Here is a 25,401-nt window from a genome sequence, read left to right on the forward strand (position 1 = left end):
TGTTTAAAAAATTTGGGTGCTGCATTTTTATGTTAAGTAATGACTCGGATTAGGTCCAGTTAAAAAAGGTCAAAAATTAGTATGTCTGAAGCTGTCAAACTGAATTTTAGACCCCCTTAACATAGAATTGTCCATATTTTGAGTTAGAGCTGGTAGACTTTCCTATAATTTTGATATTATTTGTCCCAATAGTAGTACACTGCACTGTAAAAATCTTTTTGAGATAGAGCAGGTGCGATTGTTTTTAATTTGAATTTATTGTCTAAAAGAAATGCACTACGAAATAACTGTGTTCCTGGGCCATTAACACATAAAGGGTTGTTATTTCTTTCATCCCGGATCTAAAAATTAATACTTTTAAGGAAGTTGAAGAGTTTGTGGTTGTCGGGATTTGATGGGCGATCGCTTTTTTGCAGTTTTACTGGCTAAGCAGATTCTAAAATCCACGGACCTTTTTTGCAGCTTTCAACTATTCAAGCGAATCTTTTTTTCTCAAAATCAGGCGATTAATGTTTTATGAGGGTTTGGGAAAGATTTGTTTTTAATCGATTGTTTTTGTTTTTGTTGTTGTTTTCTTTAAAGAAAATAAAAGAAGTTCATATGTGGGTGTGTGTTAAAATTTCCTTCAATGGGTTAAAAATTGTCATTCTATTTTATTTTTATATTTTTTGGGGAAAGAAATATTCACGAAGAATCGTGTTAATGTTTTATTTCGAAAACGCTTCATGCTCCGAAAAGTTTTATCGTTTTGAAGAGGTGTGACAATTTATTTTTGAGCTAAACTTTATATTCAAAACTATCTTATTATTTTGATTTTTTACAGTTTATTAGCGTGTACATTTGGGGTGCACCAGGCATATATAACTTTTTTAAGTAATCATAATGATCTCGAAATTCACTATGTATTTGAAATGTCCGAAATATTTGATTACACCTGAAACATGTTAGATTATGAATTTATATTTGTCAATATTTATGCTCAATATTAACGGTTATTCAATATTACTATTTGATCAATAATCTTAACTTTTGATAAATACGCGTGTAAATAATTCTGTTTCATGACCGGAATCAATCCGTTTTCCCCCCCTTTCTGATGACAAAAAGACACATCTGCTTCGTTGGAAAATCCGAACGCAGTTTAGTACTCTCGTTGGCAATACCAAAAAGAGTCCCCGAATAATGATTGAACTTTCCGAGTTTAAAAACCAAATAACGTTGATAACAACAAAGTTTGTAATATTGTTTTTGGTTTAAAATTACTGATTTTTAATACCGTCTCATTTCTTTATTTGGACTCTATTAAATAAACTGAGAGTTGGGACTTTACCAATTGGTTTATGTTTACTTGGATTAAACTGCCGTCTTGGATGTGATAGGACTATGATCTGGATTCCCATCCATTAAATGCACATCCTCTAGTAATGGACTAGCTTCTGCTAAAACCCAATATCTTATAATTGTTACCGAAACATATAACCTGATGTTACAAGTGTGTATCTTGTTTCCCCAGCATACATATCAACCCCACAAACGGGATCCCTCTCAAAGCCATGTCCGCAATGTTTACCAAAATTCTTTCCTGATACAGCATTTCCACCTAGTATGTACATAACCCACAAACGGGATCCCGCTAAAAGATGATTTCGGCAATGTTTATGAACATTCTTTCATGATACATCATTTCCCTCTAGCATCTTCATCCCCCCCACCCCACACACACGAACGGGATCCCACTTAAAGCCATTTCGGCAATGCCAGTTTATCAAAATTCTTTCTTGATATATCATTTCCCCCTTAGCATTTACACCCCACCCCCCACAAACGGGATCCCACTTAAAGCCATTTCGGCAATGCCAGTTTATCAAAATTCTTTCTTGATATATCATTTCCCCCTTAGCATTTAAACCACCCCCACAAACGGGATCCCACTTAAAGCCATTTCGGCCTCCAAATAAGAGAAAATATGGAAGAAACAGAAATTGAGCAAGCCACATCCAAATTATGCGAACTAAGGGAAACAGCTAACCTAACATCATCATCAAAGACAAAATTCAATGCAAAGCCAAAATTAAAAGTATGGACGCCCGAAATACAAGTAGCATTCAAAATTGCAAGGCAAAAATATAACGTTTGGAAACATCACGGGAGACCCAACAACAAAAGTAACGTAATGCTCCAGGAGAAAAATCAAACAAAGTAGGACTTTCGTCGGTCAATAAGAATAGAGATTGCTAAAATAAGAGATAAGGAGAGGAAAATATTCTAGAAACAAGAGTAAAGGATACAGAAATGTTCCATAAACTCGTACGTAACAATAGAAAGAAAGGAAATGTTGTAATCACGGAGCTAGAGGTTAACGGAGTCAAAAACATGGAGAGTAAAAATATCATTACTGGATTTGAGGAACACTTTAGAAGCCTCGCAACATTTAACAACCAGACAGACATATATAGCGCACATCATAACCAAGTTGAAAATGATATTCAGAGTATAAACAGACTTGAACAACGTTATAACATCAGAAACGTCACGCACAACGAAATTACAAACGCCATCAGATCAATAAACAGAGGTAAATCTGCGGATTTCCAGGGCATAACCATCGAACATATTACCCATGCAGGATCTGACATAGCAACATCGTTAGTCACACTCGTGGGATGTATCTTCAAGCACGGAAGTGTATCAGCATTGCTAAAAATGGGACTTCTAACACCAGTTTTTAAAATAAAGGAAGAAGACAGCAAGCTTCCAACTATAGAGGAATTACAGTGCTACCAGTCATTGGCAAAATAATTGAAACAGTCATCATATAGTAAAGAGCGTACGAACAACAAAGTATTAGAAACACAAAATAAAAGACAGAGAGGTTTCACTGCAGGATCGTCACCAATGAACTCGGCGCTGCCAATAGATCATATAGGCCTACCCAGGAATATTACTTTAATTTGAAGAATTTATATTAAATATCTTTTTCCTAACCGAACAAAGGATATAGAATATTCAGTTATCCCTACATGTACAGATATTATGATTCATTATAAAAAAGTTTCCGCAGAAGAACTTTAGTTTGGAGGGACAAATATAATTATGTTGACTGTTAGATGTTGGATGAGAGTCTAACCTCGGTTTCATTTACATAGCATCAGAGACATATAGGTACGTCTCTGATAGCATGATAAACTTTCTTCTGTTATATCTGTTTGTCTTTTTCTTTTTTTAGCCATGGCATTGTCAGTTTATTTTCGTGGATCTCATGATGAGTTTGACTGTCATCCTGGTATCTTTCGCCCCTCTTTTAAACTTATCATATTTCGAGAATCCCATTCTCACTGCCTAGTATTATTTATTTTTGATTTCGTTCTATTAAAACGGTTGTCTCCGCCAGGGAAAGTCTGTACTAATTTGCTTGTTGTATGTAGACTGTTTCTCTCGGTTTCCGATAAGGTCTCAACAGCAGCTTGTTTCGTATCGCAAAAACAATTCGTAAATTATACCAACGTATTGAAGCTGAGGAGTGGGAGTTGAAACAGGTTTCAGTTCATACGTGCATGTACCATGTGGAACGAAAATAAACTGCAGCCCATGTTCTGCAAAATTTTAAGAAGACCTGTGTAAAAATAAACTATTTATTTAAAGTTGATTAATAGGTACGTAAATGTGTGATCTCACGGAATGTTATGAAACTTTGCACACAATAGTCAATACTCATTATACTGTAATTACTGAACTAGCTGCCGAACTTCATAACTCTAAGACTAAGAGAGAGCAACCATTTACTTCAAAGGGGGTTTATGTTTTATTTTGTCTAAGTCAGAAAATTTTAACGCTATCAATCAAATTAGTTATTTCAATATTTAACAGTATAACAAGGTATGGAGAAATCTGGATTCAGAATAAATGTTTTTTGTCGTCTGCTTGACCAGATTATTTTTTTCATCAAATTGGGGATCAGAATATTTTTTTTAGTAAAAAACCATGATACCAATGGGGGGAGGGGGGTGGTCTTATATGCGCAACCATGGCAGTATAATCAGTTCGTTGATTGTGCCATTATCTGGCAGAAGCAGAAGCCCCCCCCCCTTTTGAAGTTAAATGTTTGTTCCCTTAGGCAGAGACATATAAATACAATGAAATTGATTGCATGAGGAAATATGGTACATTTGTACTTAACAGTCTTTTATTATAGAACACAATTTGCCAATGATTGAAGGATGCACATATATATATATATTCATTAAAATTTCAATCGACCATTGAAGTAAAATGTATAAAACGCATAATTTTTATTTTCTGTTTTCAAGTGTTTGATTTATTCACTAGAACAATGACAAATTAAAAATATAAAGCCTCTGTTTTATACAAATGATCATTGTAAACTGTGTTACACATTTACCAGATTCCTAATCTCATTTAATAATTTCTTTTTTTTGCTATATTTAAAAATGTAAGTTCTTATTTGATATACAATAGTTTGATGCATTAAATACATCCTTTGTCTTTACTGAGATTATTTCATTGTAGAATTTTTATATTAAAATTGAATAACTTTAATATAAATAATTATATATATTTTCCCTTTGTGTTTTAAAAATTAATTTCTTTAGGGCCTAAATGTTTTCATAATATTTTGAACTTATTTTAGTTATTTTGGGGAATATGATTTATTTCTTTTTAAAAAGATAGAATTTATAAAAAACTGTTGCTTGATTTTTATATTTTTTCCAAGAAAAATAAATAAATTTATAAATAATTACATTTCCCCTTTAATTGTGTTTTAAAAATTTATTTATTTTATCTGGTTTAAAAACATTTTTATATTTTTCCCCCTTCTTTTTTACATTATTTATAATAACTTCTTGAAAAATTAAAAACCTTTTTCATTCATTTTTGGAGCATAATTTATTTCTTTAATTTATTTCTAATTAAAAAGATGAAATAAAAAAAAACTATTTTTTCCCCCTAAGTTTACCTTTCAAATGTTTTCCATGTTATCTTGAAGTGTGTCCACGGAACCCAGAGATAGATTTTAGAATCTTGTCACAGTTGGGACATTTGTAACCATTAGCAACAGTTCCATCTGCACCTAAACTCTTGTCAATTACCTTGACTTTTTTGGGGGGGTGCACAACTGTCTCTAGAACAAAGTCGTCATCACTATCTACAATTGGGTCAGTATCTGTGTATTCCCCTAACAATATATCTAAATCTTAGTCGTCGACCCATGATAAAAAATCTGTCTTGGACATCGTGACAACAACCACCAAGCATCAATTTTAATATAAATATAGATATTGAGATGAAAGTTAATTTCAGAGGAGGAAATTCGCTTGCTGACATCTTTGACATTACACAGTAATTTCCTGTAAAGGTAATAATTTTCAATATACAAACCTAATCATGGGACCCCCCAATTAACAGACCGATTAATGCTACACGTGAACATTGTCATTATCATTTTCCTGCGAATTTGTTTACAATATCATTATCAGCTGATTTTAATTCTGAAAGTCTTTTTCCTTTTCCTTAATACAAAGAAAAATAACAGGATGTTCCGAGTGATTATTTATCGATTGTCTAGACTACCGCTTATCTCATCATATGATTAGAGGATGCTGGGTACGAGTTTACACGGGTGAAGTCAGCGAGATTTACAAGTCGCGAATCTCTTTAGTATACATGTCTCTGCCTTAGGTCTTTAATGATGATATTTTTTTACTATTTGCAGACTACAGCTGTGATCACAGCTATTGCATGGTCATGATGGTTAGGTTTCTTTGGAGAGCCACAGTTTTTGTAGTCCAAATAATGATGACGTCTTGGAAGGCTATTTTAAATTTTTGCTTTGACGCCTTCCTGCGTCGATGTAAGGCGTCAAAGAAAAAAATATAATAGCCTTTCAAGATGTCATAATTATTTGGACTACAGTTTTTGTATTGCTTGCGACATTGCAGAATGCAGAACATAGGGCAGGAGCGGATCATGCCATTTTAAAAAGGGGGGGGGGGGGGGGGGGGTTCCCAACCCAGGATAAAGGTAAGGGGTGGGGGTTCAAACTATATGTCCCCATTCAAATGCATTGATCGTCCAAAAAAAGGGGGGTTCTAACCCCTGGAACCCCCCCCCCCCCCCCCCCCCCCCCCCTTCTGGATCTGCCACTGTAGGGATTACAATCCTGTGATCTGTGATAAAAGTTAAGTTTTCATGGTCAAATCTCTATGGGTCAAGTCAGTATCTCAGAAACTAGAAGCAATATTGTTTGCCATAAAAGTGTACTGGGAAATACTTTCCACCCAGACACTTTTTCAGGAGTGAAAAAGTGTCCATTCAATTGGACATAATTTCATGATACAATACTATTATAAGTCTTATCAATGTTTATTTTCAATAAAAGGACACTTTTTCACAATTAAAAGTGTCCTCTGAAGGGAGATAATAAAAAAGTCACTAATAGTAATATGTTTTAGCTATATTTAATTTTCTATTACAAAACAAACCAATTAAGATCCAACCAGTTATAACTTGATATAAACAAAACTGGAATGTGTTGTATTCCAATGAATTTTTAATTGAATGAAATTATTTTAGCTATAAAGATGTTGACAAAAGTATTCACTAGCCTCAATTGACAATGAGAAAAAGACTATCAAAAGAAAAGCATCCAACTATAAAATAAAAAATGATGAACTGTACTTTACAACTATTGAAAAAAAAGAGAGAGTAGTGTTTATTGTTTAACTTATGTTTAATAACACATGGTGATATTTTTCATATGATATACATGTATTGTGCTTTCTTTGAAGGACAATTTTTCACATCTGTGGGCAGGATTTCATAGGTAAATGCAGGGGTTGAATTTAAGCTTTTTTGTGTACTGGCCAGCCGGACCAGTGGACTGAAAAATCTACTGGTCAGGCTCCAAATCTACTTGACCTGCAAAAATGACATTCATTTGACAAACACTAGTATAAATGAAAGATGTTTACTTTTATTTTCATGCTTTCTTTTACATATGTAAGACAAGAAAAAGAGAGAGTCTTTATCCTGATTTTGATAAAGGCTTTGATAATCTCAATGATTTTCTTTATCAAAATCAGGATCAAGGACAGAAACAATGTCAACATTGTCCTCAGGTGCTTTCCCCTCCTTTATTCCCGTACATTTTTTGTGCTGTTCTGATTGTTCATGAGCAAGTACAGGATCTAACTTAAAATTTGAAGATCCCGTTACAAAAATACATTTCTTATCTAGGTCTGTCACTGCAAATTTTTCACATGTTATACAATTTATTACATTGCAATCGGATATATAATTAAAACATTCACGATCTTTCTCCCAGAATTTTTTATATTTACGTTTCCTTTTGTCAATTTCATAAACTTTATTCTGATCTTCCTTTTGAATGTTACTTGTTTTAATTTTTTTGTCCGGCGGTTTAACTCCTTCCAAAAATTTCCACATTTTGTGTTGTTGTGAAGGACGCTCACCAAAGATATTAATTAACTTGATCAATTGTAATACTAAATACTACCCAGTACCGAAGGAACGGTGAGCTTTTGCCATCATGTCGTCTGTCTGGTGTAAACTATTTCAAACACCTCATCTCTGAAACTACTGAACCAATTCCAACCAGACTTAAGCTGAATGATTCTTAGGGTATCTAGAATAAAGTTTGTTTTTTATTTTCTGTTTCCTCAAAAAACATGGCCACCATGGTAAAAATAGAACATAGGGGTGCGGTCGTATATTGGTATGGCATTGTCGTCGTCCGGCGTCGTTGTCTGAAAACATTGATTTTCGCACAATAACTTTAGTTTAAGTGAATGAATCTCTATGAAATTTTACCATAAGGGTCAATACCACTAAAGAAAGGTTGGGATTGATTTTGGGGGTCATGGTACCAACAGTTAAGGAATTAGGGGCCAAAAAAGGGGCAAAAAACAAGCATTTTTCTAGTTTCATGACAATAACTTGTGTGTAAGTGTATGGATCTTTCTGAAACTGTCCTACAAGGTTCCATATCACAAAGGGAAAGCTGGAATTGAGTTTGGGGGTAATTTCACAAAACGTTTAGGAATAAGGGGCCAAAAAGGGGCCAAAAATACTCTTTTAGGTCATTTTTTAGTAGCAATAAACAAAAAAACTATGTCAATTGGACATGCTTTGATACTATATATGCCCTTGAATTTTTACTAGATAACATTTTTGTTCGCTTTGGAGATTCCGTATATCGTCAGGTTATCGGAATTCCAATGGGGACTAACTGTGCACCACTTATTGCGGACCTTTTTTTGTATTGCTATGAGTTACAATTTATGACAAAAATCAGCAAAGACCCATCGAAACAACATCTGATACACAAATTTAATAATACTTTTAGATATTTGGATGATATTTTGGCTCTCAATAATGACGACTTCAGTATGTATACTAAACAAATTTATCCTGTTGAACTTACTTTAAATAAAGCTAATACTAACAATGACCACTGCCCTTTCCTCGATCTTGATATCTATATCATTAACGGAAAGCTTAATACTAAAATATATGATAAAAGAGATGATTTTTCATTTCCTATCGTTAATTATCCATTTTTAGATGGTGACGTTCCCTTGTCACCATCTTACGGTGTTTATATATCTCAACTTGTACGATTCGCTCGTGTATGTAACAATGTTTTAGATTTTAACGAGAGAAATTTATGTATTACTGAAAAATTATTACACCAGGGTTTTCGATATCACAAACTAGTCAAAACATTTACTAAATTTTATCATCGGTATAAGGACATCATTCGTAAATATAGCTCAACATGCAGACTTTTTATACGTTCAGGTATTTCACATCCAATTTTTTATGGAAATATTCTTTATAAAGCACAAAAATGTCAGTATTCACCTCTGAAGCTAACAAAACCTTTAAATAGACTAATTAAGAAGGGATATAGTTACGATACTGTTGTCAGGTCATTAAAGATTGCATATTTTGGCGTTAATATTGATTCACTTATAGGGTCTTTGCATCGGCACTAAACACATTTATTTAAAAACCAGTTGTTGGCATGACACGGGTTATGTTCTTCTCATATATGTTATGATGGTATGATACTAAACCCCTAACGGGAAGGATTGTGCCTGATATTCATATGATGAAGACATAATCTTTCAATCAGTTTAATTGAAGTCTGGAGCTGGCATGTCAGTTAACTAATAGTAGTCTGTTGTTATTTATGTATTATTGTCATTTTGTTAATTTTCTTTGGTTACATCTTCTGACATCGGACTCGGACTTCTCTTGAACTGAATTTTAATGTGCGTATTGTTATGCGTTTACTTTTCTACATTGGCTAGAGGTATAGGGGGAGGGTTGAGATCTCATAAACATGTTTAACCCCGCCGCATTTTTGCGCCTGTCCCAAGTCAGGATCCTCTAGCCTTTGTCAGTCTTGTATTATTTTTAATTTTAGTTTCTTGTGTACAATTTGGAGTTTAGTATGGCGTTCATTATCACTGAACTAGTATATATATTTGTTAAGGGGCCAGCTGAAGGACGCCTCCGGGTGCGGGAATTTCTCGCTGCATTGAAGACCTGTTGGTGACCTTCTGCTGTTGTCTGTTTTATGGTCGGGTTGTTGTCTCTTTGACACATTCCCCATTTCCATTCTCAATTTAATAATGTAAGCATTTTTCTAGTTTCCAGACAATAACTTTTGTTCAAGTGTATGGATCTCTCTGAAATTGTACTGCAAGGTACCATACCACAAAGGGAAGGCTGGGATTGATTTTGGGGGTAATTTCCTCAAAATTTTAGGAATAAGGGACCAAAAAGGGGCAAAAAACAAGCATTTTTCTAGTTTCATGACAATAACTTGTGTGTAAGTGTATGGATCTTTCTGAAATTGTACTACAAGGTTCCATATCACAAGGCAAAGCTGGAATTGAGTTTGGGGGGTAATTGCCCAAAACGTTTAGGAATAAGGGGACAAAAAGGGGCCAAAAATACTAATGTAAGCATTTTTCTAGTTTCCAGACAATAACTTGTGTGTAAGTGTATGGATCTTTCTGAAACTGTCCTACAAGGTTCCATATCACAAAGGGAAAGCTGGAATTGAGTTTGGGGGTAATTTCCCAAAACGTTTAGGAATAAGGGGCCAAAAAGGGGCCAAAAATACTAATGTAAGCATTTTTCTAGTTTCCAGACAATAACTTTTGTTCAAGTGTATGGATCTCTCTGAAATTGTACTGCAAGGTACCATACCACAAAGGGAAGGCTGGGATTGATTTTGGGGGTAATTTCCTCAAAATTTTAGGAATAAGGGACCAAAAAGGGGCAAAAAACAAGCATTTTTCTAGTTTCATGACAATAACTTGTGTGTAAGTGTATGGATCTTTCTGAAATTGTACTACAAGGTTCCATATCACAAGGCAAAGCTGGAATTGAGTTTGGGGGGTAATTGCCCAAAACGTTTAGGAATAAGGGGACAAAAAGGGGCCAAAAATACTAATGTAAGCATTTTTCTAGTTTCCAGACAATAACTTGTGTTCAAGTGTATGGATCTCTCTGAAATTGTACTGCAAGGTACCATACCACAAAGGGAAGGCTGGGATTGAGTTTGGGGGTGATGAATCATAAGGGGGTTCAAAAAATTGGGGAGGGGGGGGGGGGGTCGTCTCCTTTTTTTTTCCCCTTTTTTTCCTTTTTTTTTTTCTTTAAAATTTTTCAATTTTAAGTTGGTTATTTTTGATTTATATATATTTAAGCAAATAATAATGATAAGGTTTGATTTCATCAAAAATTGAAATATTGGGGTTCTTTGATGTGCTGAATCTAACCGTGTATTTAGATTTTAAATTTTGGTCCAGTTTTCAAATTGGTCTACATTAAGGTTCAGAGGGTCCAAAATTAAACTTAGTTTGATTTTAACAAAAATTGAATTCTTGGAGTTCTTTGATATGCTGAATATAAACGTGTATGTATTTAGATTTTGGATATTAGACCATAATAGGTAAATTAAAATTTTTTAAGTTCTTAGACCACATTCATATTGTGTCAGAAACCTATGCTGTATCAAATATTTAATCACAATCCAAATTCAGAGCTGTATCAAGCTTGACTGTTGTGTCCATACTTGCCCCAACTGTTCACGGTTCGACCTCTGCAGTCCTATCAAGCTGTGCTCAGCGGAGCATTTTATTGGCTTACATCTCAAAAACCAAAGTATTTAGAGCAAATCTGACATGGGGTCAAAGTGTTCCTTTTGGTGAATTATCAGATGAATCTAATTACCCAATGTTGGGTTGCTGTCACTAAATTGGTAATTTTGAGGCAAATTTTGCAGTTTTTGGTTATTATCTTGAATATTATTAATGATAAAGATAAACTGTAAAAAGCAAAAATGTTCTGCAAAGTAAGATCTACAAATAAGTTAAATATGACCAAAATTGTCAATTGACCCCATAAGGAGTTATTGCCCTTTAAAGACAATTTTTCACAATTTGTTCATCTAGTTTGCTTACTTTAAAAAATCTTGTCCTTTGAAACTGCTGAATCAATTTCAGCCAAACTTGGGCTGAATGAGTTTCAGAGTATCTAGTATGAATTTTGAATTTTATTTCCTTGTACGTCAAAAAACATGGCCACTATGGCTAAAATGGAACATAGGGGTAAAAAGCATTTTTTTGCTTTTGAAGAAAATATGAAAAATATGACAGATACACAGAACATTTAAATGGAATTTTTAAAAAGCAAAAATAATCATCGATGAAAGATTTAAGCAAAAAATTACAGGTGAGCGATTCAGGCCCTTGAGAGCCTCTTGTTTTGTAAACAAACCGAAATTGTGATGCAATCAGTGATTTTATCAACAAATGTCTACTGGTCTGCCAGACCACCCGCTGACAAAATCTACTGGTCCGACGCAAATTCTACTGGTCTCAGATCTATACTATAAGTAATAGAGCAACTATATTTTGTGTATGGAATGATTGTAAGGTATACGTGTACATGTCTGTCTGGCAGGTTTCATATTTCATTGACCTCATTTTCATTGGCCATTGATCAGTTTTAAGTTTAAGTGGTTTGGTCTTTTTCCAAGTACTACATACATTAGCAATATGACCACAATATTTGATGTATGGAATGATTGTAAGGTGTAAATGTTTGTTTGGCATGGTTCATCTGACCTTGACTTATGTTTCATGGGATATTGATTATAAAAGTGCTTGTGATACTTGTAAAAAAACCTGTATATTGTAGACTTTCAACATAAATTCAATGACAAGTAAATTTTTTAAAGCAGACATTTCAGCATTTGCACTTTTGTTATAATATGTCATTCATTTTGTATTCATGCATGGCTTGTTTGCTTCAGTTCATTTAGAATTATTTTCAATTATTGTATAAATGATTTATAATAAAGTTTACATGTATACTTCATGAAAATGTAGTTACAACTTACATGTAGTTTGCCCAAACCTGTCTTTGTTTGAATTAGACTCAACATTGGCTTATGTTCTATTTGGTCGCTGTATCCTTTGGGTGTATCCTTACCTGATATAAGAAGCAAGTCAAACACATTTAACCTTAGCAGGGTGGCTGTAAGGAGGCAGTGTGAAAACACCATGGACAACATAAATAGCTGTGAAAATCTTATCAGTTTTCTTTGAGACTAAATCATTTGTATTTTTTTTTATTTGACATTAAAGAAATCTTTTAAAATAGGTAAATATATTCAAATATACAAAAAACGTTGACAGTATATATTTCAACAGATGTGAAGCACACTGGAAAAAGTAAAATCTACAGAACATTGACATGCTTATTAATGTTCACGAAAAGTCATCTTTTAGAAATGAGCAAATAAAATATGTTACAAAGCATCTATTTCTTAAAAAATGAATACTAAGCATGGACTAATGTCAAATTGTTCTAAATATTTAAAGAAATAAAACAGTACATGTGTTATTTGATTTTTAAGAATGTGAATTTAAGCATGGGTGCAATTTGGGTACTCCTTATTACAGAATAATGGATCGTTTGGAGGTCGGTTCAAACCCATTTTTTCTATGTACCAATATATGAATTCAAAATTAACTTGGTTTAACTATGGTATATAGTAAAAAAGGATACATCTACCATATCTACAAAATAAACACAGAATGGTAACTTTTGTCTCGATCGTAAAAAACATAGGTGAAAAAACTGTCAAAATTGGTGCAATTTGGGTACCCCCAGGTTACATATGTTTAAATGTTGTTCTAATTCCTTTATATGCCTGTTAATATAAGTCATGAGGTCAACACTTTTCATAAAATTTTTGAAAAATCTGGAAATGTGTTAGGTCTGACTGCCATAGTCAGTAACTATCTAATTAATGCTTTTCTTTTTAGGTTCTCTTTTGAGATTACACCTGTCGGCCAAATTTTACGTGTGTACCATCCAGAAGAAAAAGATGATTTGGTCTTGGCCACGAAGAAAGGATTTGCTGCTCTTCTTGCATCAAGACTTCATGAAGAAGGAGAAGTACATGTCACTTATATTGTTTACTTAAATACATAGAACTCTTTCATCCTTTTCAAATTTAATACATTCTAGGTAATATGTTAGCTATGGAATACCCATTCTTTTAATTCTGAAATTGCTAATTGTTAGGTAGCAGCTGCAGCACACTAGATTTTCATCTTTGAACATTAATGCTCAGTGAAGTTAAAACAATTCTCACTATATTTTTCTTCTACGGTAATATTGAAATATTTGAATATACTATCTTGTTATTTTTCAGATATCTGGAAGTCCATCACATGAAGGTTTTACTTACCAAACACAAGAACTTGGCCATGAAGGTAAATAATAATGATGTAAAATTCCAGAAAGTTATTAAAAGTTTATATATCGATAGATTAATTCACCATCTATCTTATTCACCAGTTTCAACGACAACCATTGATAATCAGGCTCTTGACTTGTAACATGCACATACAAAATGAAGTGGGGTTAACATGTTTGCTGGCACCAAACCCTCCCGCTTACCTGGGACAATGGTGTAACAATACAACATAAAAACAAACTATAAAAATCAGTTGAAAAAGGCTTACCTCATCAGATTGATACAAAGCAGAAAAAAAACCCCAAAAATTAAACAACATATATGAGCTTGTGCAATGCCAAAATATCGGTATCAACAGATTGAAGGACTGTGAATGAACATACAGTTGACTCACATTATCTCAAAGTCAGTTTTATATCAAGCAGAGTGTTCACTCTCCTTCTCATATATACTCATTGCTTGTATTATCTGTTTCATCGCATTTACTTCATGAATTTTAATGATTTTCTAAAAACTTTTAAAAACAATTTATGGAATGCAGCAGTTTAAAATTGAAATGATTTTAATGACTCAAAACGATAAATTTCTCCATAATCATCAATGCATCTTTTGATTTTGAAGACGAAATAAAAACAGGAAGTTTCATGTTATTACTTAGGTACAAGTGATTCGGTATTCATTTCCTGGATTCCTTTTGTTTATCAAATGACAGGCAATCAACAGACTTCGTCTCTAATTGTAAATAAAAAAATAATTTAAAAGTGGATGTGTTTATGATGTCAAGAAAGAAAAGAAGATGGTTTCAATAGTCATGTGGTAATTTTTATTCAGATAGCTATTTATCTGCACTACATTTTGCTATTCAATTTTTTGAAAATTTAGTTGTAAATATGCAATACATGTTCTCTCAGATTTTCCATCATTTTGTGAGCTATAATTTTGGTGTCTATTAAGTACAGATCTTTGATTGAATGAATGGAAAATAAAAATGATATATTTTCTCGGGTGACAATATTTTTATCTTGAAACTTTGATACATAGTAGTATATTTATTGCGATAACTTTTTATGCCCCATTTGTGGGCATTATGTTTTCTGATTATCGTCCGTCTGTTTGTCCGTCCGTCCATCCCGCTTCAGGTTAAAGTTTTTGGTCAAGGTAGTTTTTGATGAAGTTGAAGTCCAATCAACTTGAAACTTGGTACACATGTTCCCTATGATGTGATCTTTCTAATTTTAATGCTTAAATTAGAGTTTTGACCCCAATTTCAAGGTCTAATGAACATAGAAAATGATAGTGCGAGTGGGGCATCTGTGTACTATGGACACATTCTTGTTTTTCTGATGTCTAAATAATGCTGTGGTTATTGTTTTTTTTTCTTTATAGGACCTCATAATGCCACATACATTGTTAAACAGACAAGTACTGGACTGCAGTTCACTAAAGTACGACACGAACCACTGGTTAAAAACGCTGGTGGAAAATACCAAAAGGTTAGTGTCATTATTTCTTTAAAAAAATCATACCCTAAGCTTGGGCCATAACAAGATAAATGTAAGGTTCTTATTATTTTATCGGATTAGTTGACTAGGGAAAGTCATCTTGGAGACATTTTTAGTAAAGGAAAGATATTTGCTTAAACAGTAATTTTTCAAAAACTGGAAAGATTTTAGAGTTACAAGACTGCTGATAATTATACACAACACATTTTAAAGAAAACTTTTATTATATAATATACTATTCTAAACATCATTATCCAAATTAGATACCATTACATAACAATATACATTTCTATAACTTAAAATGTTACATTATTGGCTTTCTTGTGGCTACTCATTCATTGAAAAATTTAACCTTTGAATTTTTTAAACCTAATAAAATACATGTAAATTGAAAATGCCTAATGGTAAAATTATGTGAGTATTTGTACAAAAAAATTAACATAAATACCTAACAATGCTGGGGAGATCCCTGCAGCAAACTTAAAACTGTATGAAATTTCACCTGGGGAGATCCCGTCAGGTGTGAGTTTCTTGACTAGAGAATTTACCGACCTGTGGAGATTCAGGCAGGAATTAACCTATATGATGTATTATTGAATTTGGGGAGTATAATTCCCCTTGAATTATTAAGGCCTGAAGCAATTTATCCATAATATGAGTAGCCCCTAAATTAGTGAGAAAACAAGTCTAAATATACAATGTACATATATATGAAACTAAACTTAATGACTAAGATAGTTATTAATGATTAAAACAATTATTAAAGAACTAGTATCATAAAGTCAATATTATGTATAATTATGTGTTAAGTCTCGTGTGAAAAATCCCTTAGGTTCAACAAATAAAATATGAAGCTTCACTATCTATCTATAAACTAAACAAATACATACTGGTAAGATACAATTATATTATTTGAAACCCAGATTGTGTAGCTGGGGACGGTGGGAGGGATAGCTGATTAAAAAACATATGCCTAACACACGCATCAGCATGAAAGCTTGTTAATTTGACAATGAGGTCATCAAAACACATACCCCCTCTAGGTGTAAACAATAATAGAATCTAAAAATAAATTTACCTAAAAATAGATTGATGTACTTAGATAGAAGATACATGTGTCCTGAATAAACTATAATTTAATAAATCAAATTTACTTTGGTCAGATAGCTGTAATGAAGATGTTGTTATTTGTGCAATTACATGAAAAAGGTTTTTCTTGGATAAACAATACATATATAGATATAGGAAGATGTGATATGAGTGCCAATGAGACAACTCTCCATCCAAGTCACAATTTATAAAAGTAAACCATTATAGGTCAAGGTACGGTCTTCAACATGGAGCCTTTGCTCACACCAAACAGCAAGCTATAAAGGGCCCCAAAAAATTACTACTGTAAAACCATTCAAACGGGAAAACCAACGGTCTAATCTATATAAAAAAACGAGAAACGAGAAACACTTATGAACCACATCAACAAACGACAACTCCTGAACATCAGATTCCTGACTTAGAATATATCTTATAGTAAAAATTCTTTTGATATCAGATATTAGAATGTCCTTAATATCTAGCACAACATAGAATCTTGTTGATGAAAATTACAAAATCTATCAAATTTATAAGCTTCAACAATTTACTGACATATATAGTGTAAAATTAATTTTTAGGCAGTTAAGCTGCCTTATGCTACCACCCTAGATTTGTGTTCTTCCCACTGAATGGTGTAAAAAGTGCTATTGTTATTATCTAGCTGGTTAATATGTTATTAATAACTAATTGGGCACTTTTTTCATACTTTCAATTCTGGAATACAAAAAATATGACCAGAAAAACCTTAAATGATCGTCAAACCACCCAAAATTTTTGAAGTTGCACATAGGAAGAAGTGCTCAAAAGAAATCCATACGTAGTTTATTATCCCATGTGCTTTGGGCTAAGATGTCAAAGAACAATTGTATGAAATATTTCATCGCCGAAAATCTCTAATTATAAGTCGTTTACATTTCCCAAATGGCAAAAGGCGCAGGAATATTGTTCATGTACACCAAATCTCTATGATAGAGGAAATAAAGTTATATATAGTAGTCTAAGTTGGCGGTAATTTTAACTTACACGAAACGTAAGCTAGTAAGTATTCTGATGTTATAAAGTAAGTTTTGTTAATCACTATGTTCTTTTCGTTTAAGAAGGTTGTGATTATAAAAATTGATTTCAATTAAATGTATGCACATTTAAATTCCTTTCTTTTATTGTATTAATCCATTTATCACTGACCTTTCAAGACAAATAAAGTTGTTGTTGTTTTATGAATGAAAAAGATCCAAAAATCGACATTGATGGGATGTTTTAAGATATGAGGACAACTCGTCCACGAGACAAGTCGGACCGAGTCCACTCGGACCGTCTAAGTAGACAACTCGGACCGCTTGTCAGATTTACTTAGGGTTTCATAAAATGTTAGACTAACATGTCTAGCGGAGCCATCAATCTTTCGCTTGTGCATTGGGGTCTATTAAGGGGTATTTTGATTGGCCTAAATAAGGGAGGGGTTTACTATAGAACCCTATGGGATTTTATTTTTTTCAATTTTCAAATGACAATTACTTGAAAACAGTAAGTGATAGACACACACGGTCTTCAGTAATGATAACAGGACAATAGAACAAATAAAATAAAATATAGGGTGAATCTCTGGGGGTCATCCCACCCCCTTCAATTTGAAAATGTGCTTTTATGTTGTAAATGGTCGCGATCCCCACCCCTAAACCATATATATACTTGTACGGGACGATAAAACAAATCAAATGAAAATTTAGGGGATTCCCCAGCGTCACCCCACCCCCTTCTGTTTGAGAACTTGTAAACGGTCGAGATCCCCACCCCTACTGCATATATATTCTTGTATGTGACAATAAAACAAATCAAATGAAATATAGGGGAGTCCACAGGGGTCCCCCCTTCTTTTTGAAAACTTGTAAACGGTCGAGATCCCCAACCCTTAACTGTATATATTATTGTATGGGACAAGATAACAAATCAAATGAAATATAGGGGGAGTCCCTGTGGTCACCCCACCCCCCTTCTTTTCGAAAATTTGTAAATTGTCGAGATCCCCACCCCTACACCACATATATTCTGGTATGGGACAATAAAACAAATCAAATGAAATATAGGGGGAGTCCATGGGGTCACCCCAACCCCCTTCTTTTTGAAAACTTGTAAACGGTTGAGATCCCCACCCCAAAACCATATATATTCTTGTATGGAACAATAAACTAAATCAAATGAAATAAAGGGTGAGTCCCCTGGGGACCACTCCCCCCCTTTTTGAGAACTTGTAAACAGTGTGAGATCCACCCCTAAACCATATTTATTCCTGTTCGTCATTTCAAGAAGATTTGAATGACATGCAGGGTCAATCTCCTAGGCGTCACATATGCATATTACTTTACTAGACCTAACCAATTTGTACTGTACTTTGCCCAATGTCAGGCGACCATGGGAATGAGGAATTATGGGAGCTCTGTTTGGAAGACTTTGTAACAGCATCCTATTATTATTTTTATAAAATTTAATTGATGCAAAAATAAGTCTAGGTTAATTGAATTTACTTTAATTATTTTTTTGAATTATTTCTTGGCCTATAAAAATTTTCATTTATAGCTCATTTTAAAGAAATATAAATTTTTCAAGCAGTGTAAAGCCCAAGAATGTTTGACCAACTGTTTTATAATCACCTGTCATTTTATTCCAAACTTGGGATGGAGTGACATCAAAGACTTGGTGAAGGTAAGGGTCATTTACATTTACTATGGGCAGGTCAATCAGACCGCACCTTTGATCCCTGTAGTAGTAAACCTTTGGCTGATTTGTGTCTAATAACTTTTGTACTGTAGAACCCAAACTCAGTGTTCCTGCCAGGGAATCAAGTCCATTCATACTATTACAAACTCGTACTACGTCAACTTGTACCACTAAAAGTGAGCTGGTACCAACGTTAACTACCAACTAGAACAACTGCAATCATTGCGAACTTGTACCACTGCAAACTCATCATTAAAAATATACATTGATATATGCATTGCTTTTGAAAATCTTGATAAAATATTAATCAATTTGCCTTTAAATATAATAATCAATTCATTAAATAAACATACATGTACAATATATGAATGTTTAATGTTTGTTCTTTCAAATCTTTTTAAAAAAATGAAGCAACACTGCCAGTTTTCATAATTACATTTGCCTTGGTTTTTGGTTAACTGCCTATAGCGCTTACAGTGCTTTGATTTATAAATAGTGATGTGCAGGGGCGTGTTTTATTGGTCTCTTCGGTACATCTCCAGAATGTCTTCTGGTGAAGAGTCCAAAAAAATGAATCTGGACCACTTCTGGAGATATTCTATGGAAGATTAATAAAATAAAAATGCAATTTACCGCCGAATGTAGCAGATTTTTTGTTATGTTGGATGACATAAATGAAGTTTACAATGATTTTAAAGAAATTAAAATACGTCCGTACGTAGACATGACTGTAAAAGTGTGCTCTGTTCGTGACATTTTTCTTTGTTCTTTCCTCTAACTCAATTTTGCTAGACAAATCTGGCTTAAACACCCACTATTTGATTTTTAAGAATAATCTTAAACTGCACAAAAATTCGTCAATGTTTGTCTCGAATATGGTCAAAAAGGACGTCTTGTCTATCCAATTTTTTTTAAATGTACCAAACTGGATTATTTTTGTATAAAGCAAAGATATCTGAAAGTTCTCGAAATCATTTTTCTCTGGTGGTCCTTGAAGAAAATCTTCTGGTCCTAACTATTATTTCTATTTCAAAATTTCGATGGTCAAAACCTTCGGACCACCACTTTTCAAAAATTTTCATTGTATATGTATCAATATGCAAGTATACAATGTATACCAGACATTTCTCAGACTTTTTTTTTTTTCTTTTTTCTTTTTAATAAATCCGTTAGTTGTGTACTGATTGATACTTCAGTCTGGGAGAACAAGATTTATTTCAATATAAGTTGTTATAAGCTTTGAACAAACTTCCAGTAATTGCAAATACTCTTATTTCGGTGCTTTGTGTCTATTGTCTTAATGTAAGTTTTTTTTTCTCTTTTTTTGTGTGTCTCGTACCCGGATCTTTTGAGTTAATGTAATTGCAATTGATTTGTGCAGGTTGTTCTTATATTGTACTGTTACACCACTGTCCCAGCTTCGGGAAGGGTTGAGCCCTCACAAACATGTCCATGTACTGTTACACCACTGTCCCAGGTTAGGGGGCGGGTTGGGCCGGATCTCGCTAACATGTTTAACCCCGCCACATTCTGTATGTATGTGCCTGTCCCAAGTCAGGAGCCTGTAATTTAATGGTTGTCGTTTGTTGCTGTGTTACATATTTGTTTTTCGTTCATTTTTTTGTACATTAATCAGACCGTTAGTTTTCTCGTTTGAATTGTTTTACATTTGTGATTGCGGGGCCTTTTATATCTGACTATGCGGTATGGGCTTTGCTTATTGTTGAAGGCCGTACGGTGACCTATATCTGTTAATTGCTGTGTCATTTGGTATCTTGTCTCATTGGCAATCTTCGTTTTTATATCAACCCTGCCATATTCTTTGTGTGCCTATCCCAAGTCAGGAGCCTATAGTTTAGTGGTTGTCGTTGGTTCATGCCTCGACTCATATTTGATATTTTGTAAATTATTTTGTTATGTATAATTAGGCCGTTAGTTTTTTCGTTTGAATTGTTTCTCACACTTTTCACTTTGGGCCTTTTATAGACGACTTTTAATACAGTATGGGGTTTTGTCATTGTTGAAGGCCTTAATTACGGCTGCCTATAATTTCTTACATCCACTTCATATTTGAACTCCGGTGGATAGTTGCCTCATTAGCAATCATACATCTCTTCGTTTTTATATTATATACCTGACTTTTAAACTCGTGTTTTCCTGAACCGAGTCCTGAACAGGCATGACATATTTGTCACTGGGCGTTACTTGAAAAATTAGCAACAAACAATCAATCAATTTAAACTTGTGTTAAATAAGAAGAAAAACCATTTGATATTTATTCATTTATTGGGGTGGGGGACAGGAGGATTTCATATATGAATATGGTTGCCTGGTAAGAGCTGAAAAATAGACATAATTAGTGACAGATTAAAAAAGTTAATAGAGCCCTCTTCCCTTCCCCATCCTTCATCTATAAATTTAAACTGACCACCACGGAATAGCCCAACTTAGTGTTGAAAGTAGCGTTTAACAACAATCAATCAAAATCCCTTCCCTAGAATATCAAATAGTCCTCCCTGAACTGTTATTGTCCGTGTAGTTCTTATATTTATCCAGCTTATCGTCCTACAGGGATGTCCGACTAAGGCTGTCATACTATAAAAACGTTTATAACACAGCTCACATTCTAATATATCTGCATTCATAAATTTATTAATGTCATTTAGACTAAACGACGCCATGTTTTTTATGTGCCTCTGCCGTCTAAACTACCTATAAAAAAAGAAGAGGTGGAAGAGAGCCAGAAGATCTTCCCTATTCAAAAAAACAGAAGTGGACCTCTTCTGGCTCACTACCGAAGTACAAAAAAACACGGCCCAGTATTCTTCCATAAAAATTCAAATAGCATTCCAGGGGAATATAGAAACTTGTACCTGACATTTACCATTAAGTCCGATTATTTCATTCATCAAATAACTCTTTTCATTTGTAATTAACATAACATTAAATGAACATTCAGGAAGGACCAATTAACCAGCCAGCATCAGGTTAAACTCTGCTGAGTTCTAATGTCTCTTTACATGTTTTCTTTTTTTTCAGAATTTTTATACCCCAGCTTTGAAAAAGTGGGGGGAAACTGTTTAACCTCTGTCTGTCCATCTGTCCCTCCATCCGTCCATCCGTCAGTCTGTCCTTCAGTCTGTCCGTCCGTCCATCCCATAAATATTTTTCGTCACATCTTTCTCAGGAACTACATTACAATGATTTCTGAAATTTGGTTTGAGGGTTTATATAAGTCAGCTATACCGTGTGATGCATTTTCAGATTCATCACTCAACAACTTCCTGTTTACCGAACACTTACATCATTTTACACATGACATCCAAGTTGAAAATTTTCGTCACATTTTTCTCAGGAACTACATTACAAGGATTTCTGAAAGTTGGTTTCAGGGTTGATATAAGTCAGCTATACTGTGTGATGTGTTTTTAGATTCATCACTCAACAACTTCCTGTTTACCAAAACACTTACATCATTTTACACATGACATCCAAGTTGAAAATTTTCGTCACATTTTTCTCAGGAACTACATTACAAGGATTTCTAAAATTTTATTACTAGGTTTATATAAGTCAGCTTTACCGTGTGATGAGTTTTTAGATTCATCACCGAACACCTGTTTACTGTCAAGTATTTGGGCGAGGGTATCATCAGTGAGTAGTATCTCGCAGTTTCACTTGTTTTTTTCTCTCATTGCAGGTGATGCATTACCACAAAGACCTTGAAGTTATACACAGTGTTTTAATAGAAGAAGATTTCATATCACCTACTAAACCGTCTGCAAAGTAAGTACTTGTGATATAGCTGATTGATTGTTAGTTACTTGTGATATAAATCAAAGGAAGTATTTTTAGATATGATATAGCTGATTGATTGTTGGCTACTTGTGATATAAAAACAAAGGAAGTATTTTTAGACACAATATAGCTGATTGATTGTTGGCTACTTGTGATATAAATCAAAGGAAGTATTTTTAGATATGATATAGCTGATTGATTGTTGTTTACTTGTGATATAAAATCAAAAGAAGTATTTTTAGATATGATATAGCTGATTGATATTTTTCTTGTGATTTAAATCAAAGGAAGTAGGTTGCTATGCTGACATTCACCTCTTAAATACAATTTTCGATTATTTACTATTTTTGTGGACATTGATTACATAGGCGGATCCAGGGGGAGCCTGGGGGGATCAGGCCCCCCACCCCCCTTTTTGGAGGAAAAATTTGGTTGATTATATATGGAATCACTGAAGCATGACTGGAGCGGGCCCCCCTTAGATCAGTCAGCCAGCCCCCCTTTATAAAAAGTTCTGGATCGACCACTCTGATTAGACGTTTTGGTCTTCACTGGGTTGACTTCTTTTAGGTTTTGTCTTTACTTGTATAATGATGGGAGTATACGATCTTGGCTTTTGAATTGTATGACCTGCAAGATATAATTATGATTGACAGAAATACAGTATATGTATGATTTTCCTTTCAGGTTTGATGCCTTGCATGGAATGAGGAAAATTAAAGCAGTAAATGAATTTAGTTCCATGGGTATGTATTGCACTTTAACTGCCTTCTTTAGGTTATTATTAAAAACCTACTTGCATGAAATATTTTTTTGCAACTTTATAGGATTGCAGAAATATATTTTCACCAAATTATTTTATATGTGAATCCATGTTGTTTGCTAACGTTGTATTTGAAAACGTCACAATATTCAAACATCATGCCAAACCATTGCACTTCAGTGAAAGGACCACTGTTCTTCAAATTTTCAAAATATAAATTCATACAAAAGTATCCAATAAAGTTTTATTGTTGAATTTATTATGGGTTTGTCAACTCTGATGATGTGAATTTCTAAATCCTGCTCATGGTAAGGTGTGTTTGATTCCAGTCTTTATTGGACAAGGACTGCAGGTTTTGCTGTCAAAGGACTTGGTTGTTACGCAATATTACCGGTACTTTATATCAGGGCTTCCAAAACTGTTGTACTGTCCGGCACTTCACAATATCTTTCTTATTTAGATTCACCAGGTAAATTATATTTTTGACTTGTTGTGCCAAGCCTGAACTGGACATATAAGGTGGGTTTGCTATTTTAGAATAATTTAGAAAAAAATTGAAGTTTATGCGATTTTTTTACCTTGCATTATATTTCTATATTGACTAAAAGATATGATTCTTGCGTTCATCATTAACTAAGAATAAGTATATAACATTTATTGAATGACCGTAATATTTTTTTTTTGTCGATGAGGAAATAACCTAAAAAATGTGGTGCACACTCAGTCTTCATGCTGAACCACAGGCCCAGCAGCCCAGGCTTGTAAAATTCCTTTCGGGCCTGTAAAAATCATCCCTACAGGCCAACAGAATCTAACTAAAATTTTAAAAAAATTGAGCTCTGGGCCTGCAGATTTAAAAGTTTATCGTGAAGACTGCTGACACTGAATAAAACGAGATGCTGGTTATTTAAAAGTGTGCACAACATTTTTTATGTTATTTCTAATTGACAGAAAAAATATTACATTCATTCCTGATACTTTTGTTCTTAATTCAATTTTTAAAGAGAAAATCATGAAAAAAAGTTGACTTCACAGTCACATTACAAAATTATGTCTATGGGCTGAGAGACAAAATACTTTTAGCCAATCAGAAGACAAGGTTTCATCCAAAATAATTTTTTTGAAAATTGAGTGAAAATAAGAAATTTTGAAATTCATTTTAATAGATATAAGAAGATGTGGTATGAGGGCCAATGAGACAACTCTCCATCCAAGTCCGAATTTGTAAAAGTAAACCATTATAGGTCAAAGTACAGTCTTCAACACAGTGCTCATGTGACCCAAAATTTGTTCCTGTGAAAATAGTTCCAGTGGAACTAATATCACAGGAAATATGGTCTGGGAGAACTTTTTTAACAGATGATTTCTATATAATTTGTTCCATCTCTATAAAATAAGTTCCACACTTTACGTGGTGAAATAAGTACCGGGTTGGTGAAATTTGTTCCTTATCTGGTGAAATAAGTTCCGGGTTTATGAGATTTGTTCCTTATCTGGTGAAATAAGTTCTGGGTTTGGGAAATTTGTTTCTCACCTGATGAAATAAGTTCCTTGTCTGTGAAATATGTTCCACTGGTTAAACAAGTTATCTTATATACTGAGCATTTGTCATCAGTGAGTTTAAAGTTATCATTCAAGTGCATTATAAAAATAAGTATTATATCAATAATAAAAAAAGTAAAAAGTGTAAATCATCCAAATTG

General features: G+C 33.6%; 1 protein-coding gene across 1 annotated transcript in view; it reads left to right on the top strand.

Annotated features, from left to right (window-relative positions):
• LOC127720827 (uncharacterized) overlaps positions 1-25,401 on the top strand; it is a 73,500-nt gene that overhangs the window by 15,256 nt on the left and 32,843 nt on the right. The window contains exons 4-9 of the mRNA XM_052227576.1: positions 13,392-13,524; positions 13,784-13,844; positions 15,215-15,321; positions 22,838-22,923; positions 23,623-23,681; positions 24,159-24,167. Of these exons, the coding sequence (XP_052083536.1) occupies positions 13,392-13,524; positions 13,784-13,844; positions 15,215-15,321; positions 22,838-22,923; positions 23,623-23,681; positions 24,159-24,167 (455 nt within the window). The remainder of the gene's footprint in view (positions 1-13,391; positions 13,525-13,783; positions 13,845-15,214; positions 15,322-22,837; positions 22,924-23,622; positions 23,682-24,158; positions 24,168-25,401) is intronic.

Source organism: Mytilus californianus, unplaced genomic scaffold (genome assembly GCF_021869535.1).
Source record: "Mytilus californianus isolate M0D057914Y unplaced genomic scaffold, xbMytCali1.0.p SCAF_11, whole genome shotgun sequence".
In the NCBI taxonomy this organism is placed as follows: Eukaryota; Metazoa; Mollusca; class Bivalvia; order Mytilida; family Mytilidae; genus Mytilus; species Mytilus californianus.